At 51.6% G+C, this 5,663-nt stretch overlaps 1 protein-coding gene across 1 annotated transcript in view; it reads right to left on the reverse strand.

Annotated features, from left to right (window-relative positions):
- Nucleotides 1-3,605: 3,605 nt before the first annotated feature.
- Nucleotides 3,606-5,663, reverse strand: part of JAKMIP3 (Janus kinase and microtubule interacting protein 3) — a 47,621-nt gene continuing 45,563 nt past the window's right edge. The window contains exons 22-24 of the mRNA XM_031063463.1: nt 5,331-5,396; nt 4,425-4,497; nt 3,606-3,709 (exon numbers count right to left, since the gene is read on the reverse strand). Of these exons, the coding sequence (XP_030919323.1) occupies nt 4,447-4,497; nt 5,331-5,396 (117 nt within the window). The 3' untranslated portion in view covers nt 3,606-3,709; nt 4,425-4,446. The remainder of the gene's footprint in view (nt 3,710-4,424; nt 4,498-5,330; nt 5,397-5,663) is intronic.

Raw genomic sequence — 5,663 nt, forward strand, 5'->3', positions numbered from 1 at the left:
GATTCAAGGGAAGGCTGGATGGGGCTTGGAGCAGCCTGGGGTAATGGGAGGTTCCCATCCTGCCCATGGCAGGGATGACCTTGCACGTGCCTCCCAACCCAAACCATTCTGGGATTCTGTGCTCTGTGTGATTCCCCTACAGCAACACCGGAGGGGGAGGTTTCAGTTGTAGAGAGGATAAACGAAAGGCTGCTCCCATGTCCTGCCCCCAGAACGTGCCCAGGAAGCACAACCAAATGTTCCTGTGTAACAAACCAGGTGTTTTGCTCAGAAGGAAACTCCCAGCTGGCCTGTGTGAGGTGTTTTCCCTGGGATTTGCAGAGCTGTGGAGGAGCAGCCTGCCACAGCAGAGATGTCTGGGATGAGCAGGGCTGAGGAGCTGCCAGCCTTGCCCAGACCTGGCTGGGGCCTCGCTCAGCACCAGCTCCTGCCCCAGGGCCTCCATCCCCCGCCTCAGCCCCAAATTCAGGCTGACATTGTCATTTCTGTGCACCTCAGTGTGCAGCAGCCCCGAGACAGCGGAGCAGAAAGGCCCTGCCAGAGACAGCCCTGCTCTGATACAGACTGACAGTTATTAACCCGCTGGAAATCGCCTCCACTGCTCAGCCAGTCCTGCTCTCCGAGAGAGAGAGAGAGAAACCCGCAGCACAGCAAAAGGAATAAAAGCTTTTGAGTCAATGCCTTTGCTCAGTGGGAGTCTCCTTGACGGCCTGAATTTCCCCACACTTCACTTCAAACAAGGATGTCTGGCTCACCCCGCAGCAGAGTCGCCAATTAGCGTTCTGCGGCTGGAGCTCATCAGTGCCCCTGTGCAGGAGTCATTCCAGAGGGCCTGAGCTCTCACCCAGGGCTGCCAGCTCCAGCAGCTCCTCACCTGCCCTGGCATCCCCTCTGAACGGGAGGAAAGACCCCAAAACCCCGCTGACAGCAGGGTACACCAGGAACACAGAACCATTTGCTGCTGTTCAACTGATCAGTGTGCAAAGTCACTTAAAGAAAAGGAATTATCTACAGAACTGAGAGATTCACAGGGACAGATCCTGCTCTGGGGGCGAAGGGGGCTCCCCCTGGGGAAATGTCCCCATCCGTGGTTAAATAAACCATCAAGCTCTGAACTCCTGAAACTGGTATTTCTAATTGCTGCCTACAGTAGGAAATACGTTATATATTCTTAATTAAAAATATTAAGGGCCATTTCTAAAGAGGATTTACATTGTTGTAAGAAACGCAAGGGTCACAGGATGATCTGAAAATAGGTGGGTCCACCATGAACCTAAAGCTGCTGGTGGCCATGGCTGGCATCTCCCCATGAGCCCAGCTCCACAGACCAGTGAAACACAGCAAGCTGCTTTTGGAATCGTGAATACAGACTGGCTTGGGTAGGAAGGGACTGCAGAGACCATGGAGTTCCAGCCCCTGCCATGGTGCTTGCCCCATCCTTCCACCACTGGAAAATTTAAAACAATAATTTAATATTATTTGTTCCAGCACGTTCCACACATTGTTTCCTTTGAATGAACAAATATCAAATGGAGCTATAATAAATGCTGGGGGTTTTAATAAAATTAAGATGATCAGGGCAAAAAATATGGACACTCAGGCCTCTTCTATAAATGTAAGAGTTAATATCAGCACAAATTTCAAAAAAATTGAGGGAAATTGTGAATTAAAATACTTTTTGATTATTATTTTTCTTTTCTATGCAAAATGAAAGATATTTTCATCTCCTGCATTTAAAAAGTCTTTTTAATAGCAGCATGACTGCTTGCTGTCCATACAAATCTGACAGCGCATTTAATTACCTCCCAATAACTTTGTGTTAGGAGCGACCACTGATCTAAAACATAAACCCAGCATTTGTTATTATATCACACTGAAATTCAACACCTAAATTATCAGCAATAATTCAGTAATGTTTACATAAAGACTCTGGTAACTTCAATATTAAATTCAGTATTTCCTCTGTTATCACCTTAAGAGAATAATAATAACAGATTAATAACATCTGTAATTATTAATATCTGTAAAAATTAATGAATTAATTATTATTAGCAGGGGAGGGAGTTCCACAGAATCCCAGGGTGAAGGGGTTTCCAGCTGGTCAGCCCATCTTACCTGTCCAGAGCTCTGATCCCTTCCTGCCCCCAGGGAATGGCACTGTGGGACCCTGGCTGCTGGCAGGACCTCGCTCCTGGCCTTGGTCCTGGCTTTGTTCCTCATCCCTGGCCTTGGTCCTGGCTTTGTTCCTCATCCCTGGCCTCGGTCCTGGCTTTGTTCTTCATCCCTGGCCTCGGTCCTGGCTTTGTTCTTCATCCCTGGCCTCGGTCCTGGCTTTGTTCCTCATCCCTGGCCTTGGTTCTGGATTTGTTCCTCATCCCCGGCCTTGTCCCACAGCCCTGCATTTCTGTGCTTGGCTGTGGATCACCCGTGGTCGATCACACTCTGGAATTTCTTCTGGGTTTTCCCATCTTCACCAGTTTTTCTAGAGGATTCTTTTTCCTTCCCGGTTCCTGTGCCAGCCTCCCAGGCTCGGGCTCTTTGGGACTTGTGCTCCCTTTCCCCAAGGTGAGGACACCTTCCAGATGAGAACACCTTCCAGGTGAGGACACCTTCCAGGTGAGGACACCTTCCAGATGAGAACACCTTCCAGATGAGGACACCTTCCAGATGAGGACACCTTCCAGGTGAGGACACCTTCCAGATGAGAACACCTTCCAGATGACAACATCTTCCAGATGAGGACACCTTCCAGGTGAGAACACCTTCCAGGTGAGGACACCTTCCAGGTGAGGACACCTTCCAGGTGACAACACCTTCCAGATGAGAACACCTTCCAGATGACAACATCTTCCAGGTGAGAACACCTTCCAGGTGAGGACACCTTCCAGGTGAGGACACCTTCTGTTCCCGCTCCCAGCCCAGTGCATGAGGATCAGGGATAATCTGGTTTAGCTCACTCTTTTCCAGGTTGAACTTTTTGCTGGGACAGTGTTAAGCCTTTTGCCATTGTTCAGGGACAGCCGATTATAAATTATTGCATAATTTTTCTCACCATGGTTTACTGACAACTCAAAAAAATAATATCAGCTTGGTTTCCTGAATGTAGCTTTACGTTTTTGCCTAAAACTGGGCTCATGGGAAATTCAACAAAGCGTGGGACACATCCTGTGCAACGAAGGAATTCCTTGGAACAAACCACTTCATTTTCACTCACATCCATCTTTTCATGAGCTACTCCTCTGGAACACTTCTTCCAAGACAGATTTTTGAAGAACTGTGGAACAAACACGAGCGTGTGGCACACAGACAGGACAGGGGCACTTCTGCACAGAAGCAATTTGCCACCTGCTTAGCAGGGAAGCGGGATAAATTCAGTGTATCTGAATCAGAGATGGTGCTGCTGTCAGAGCCCGGCCCTGCAGGGCAGCCCGGGCTGCACGAGAGGCAGCAGCAGAGTTCTTGGAGTTCTTGGCTTCCTTGGTGGGCTCAGTTCTGTCCTCTCCAAAGGCTCCTCGGGGGTTTGGGGGTGCAGGGGCTCCCCACAGCCCAGCTCAGCCCCACTGCAGGTCCCACAGGCTGCAGCAGCCGTGGCCAGCAGCAAAGAACGAGACAGATGCGGGGTGCAGGGGCAAAGTCTCTGTGTGGGTGTCGGGAAGCAGGGCTGTCCCTCTGGCAGGAACAGCAGGAGCAGCTGCAGGGGCCTCAGGGGCTGAAACAGGACAGGAAAACAGCAATCAAAGGAAAGCCCACCTGGGCAAAAACAACATTCACAGAACTTCTGCGAGGCCCTGTTTATAGTTATCTGCTGAATTGTACAACTGATGAAAAAGGATCTGTGATCTGTTCCATTTCTGTTGTTAGTGGGGAGTGTTTCCCTCCATACCATCCATGCTGTGGTCCTTTCTGGCAGCACACAGAAATGGGGCAATTTATCCCCATTTACATGGGAAAAGGGGATTCAGGGGGTCCCTGGGGCCCTGTGGCACAATGTCTGGAGGAACACACCCCAGTAAATGCTGTGCTGCCCCAAACCCAGCAGCTGCTGTCCTGGAGGCAGCACAGGAGAGGGGCTGAGGGTTTCCATGGGCTTCCAGCACAGATCAGCTGGAGCTGCCCCTGATGCACTCAGAGGAGTCACCCCAGACTGGGGGTTTGCCCTGGCTTGCCAGAGGTTTCCTTGCTTTTAAGCCTTGCTTTTAATTTCCTCTAAAGAAGGAAATTCTGTTTGACAAGTTTTTGCCTGCTGGTGTCCAGGCTTCGCATATTTCTAAAGGATTTGGAGATTTCCATTTTGGGGTTCTCTGGCATGCCCAAGAGACCCCTCAATCCTGCTGACACAGCAAAAGGAAGCTCTTTTCTCTATGGGAAAACAGAGATGCTCTAGGAGGAGAAGAGGAGAGAGCAGAGCAGATCCGAGGGCTTACCTTGTGCATGTGGCCTGAAGGACTATGACCAAAGAATGAAAGCTAAAGAGAAAAATAAAAACAAAAATAAAAACTGAAAAGGGGAGAGAAGAGAGGAAAAAACGGAAGAGAAGAGAGAGATTAAGAGTTTACAGCGTGTTTAACTGAGAAATAAGCTGTGGTTACAGACAGAGCACAACAAAACTCTCAGGTGAGAAGGAACATGGGGTGTGAAGTCCGAGTGCTCAGGGCTCAGCTTGGCTCCCGAGAGCTCCTGTGTCCCCTGGGCTGGTGACAGTGACCCCCTGCCCCTGTGAGCCCAGCCAGCCCGGGCTCGGGGGAAACGGGAACAGCAGCTGAGCTGGGACCCCCAGAGCCCCCCGAGCCCGGCCCCGCTGAGCTCGGGGCTCAGGGGCCGGCCCAGCTCAGCCCCTGCGGCACCTGAGCACGGCCCGGACAGGGCAGGGCTCAGCTGAGGCCAGCCTGGGCTAAAACACACCAGTGTGGGCTGGCTGCAGAACGGCGTGACACCACCTGCGGCTGCAGGCGAGGGAGGAGAGCACGGCCCCGCTCCTGCTGGGAAAGGCTGCCCCATGCACTGCCTTCCCGGGGGCTGGGATGGATGGCAGGGAAGCAGGGAGCAACAGCCCCTTCCCCAGAGCTCTGCTGCTGAGCCCTCGGCTCTGGCCCTGTCCCTGCCCAGTGTCAGGCTGCCCCGAAGGGCGACAGGGAGGAAGGACTCAATTCAACCAGTTCACCTCCCCTCCTCAGAGGGGCTGCTGCAAACGCAAGCTGTTCTCCTGCAGCTGTGCCCCTTTCTCACTGCCCTACACACACAAGCTCTCTCTAGGGTGGTTTCCTTGGCCCAGGTGAAATGGAGAATGGTCATGTGCACACATAGCAGCTGTTCCATCTGCATGACCTTACCTTTTCCTCTAACTCTTTTATTTGTCTTTTTTGGCCTTCAATTCTTTCTTCTAGCTCTTTAATTCTCTGTCAGATTTCAAATAAAAAAATATTTATTAACCAACCAAATACAGATGTACCCGGAAGATGCATTAGTTTGGGGGACATAGATTGTATGTGCTGTGCTTCTCCCAAAGCCAGGTTGGGTATTAGGCTGGAGGTGAGTGCTCTGCGATTGTCACCGTGTGTGACAGAGGCAGGGGCAGCACGCTGCCCTGTCTGCAGGGGTATCCAGGGCCAAGCACGGCCTGTCCCAGCCTGGCCGGCTCGGGCGGGCCCCGGGGGGGGCAGGGG

Source organism: Geospiza fortis, unplaced genomic scaffold, assembly GCF_000277835.1.
Source record: "Geospiza fortis unplaced genomic scaffold, GeoFor_1.0 scaffold298, whole genome shotgun sequence".
Taxonomy (NCBI): domain Eukaryota; kingdom Metazoa; phylum Chordata; class Aves; order Passeriformes; family Thraupidae; genus Geospiza; species Geospiza fortis.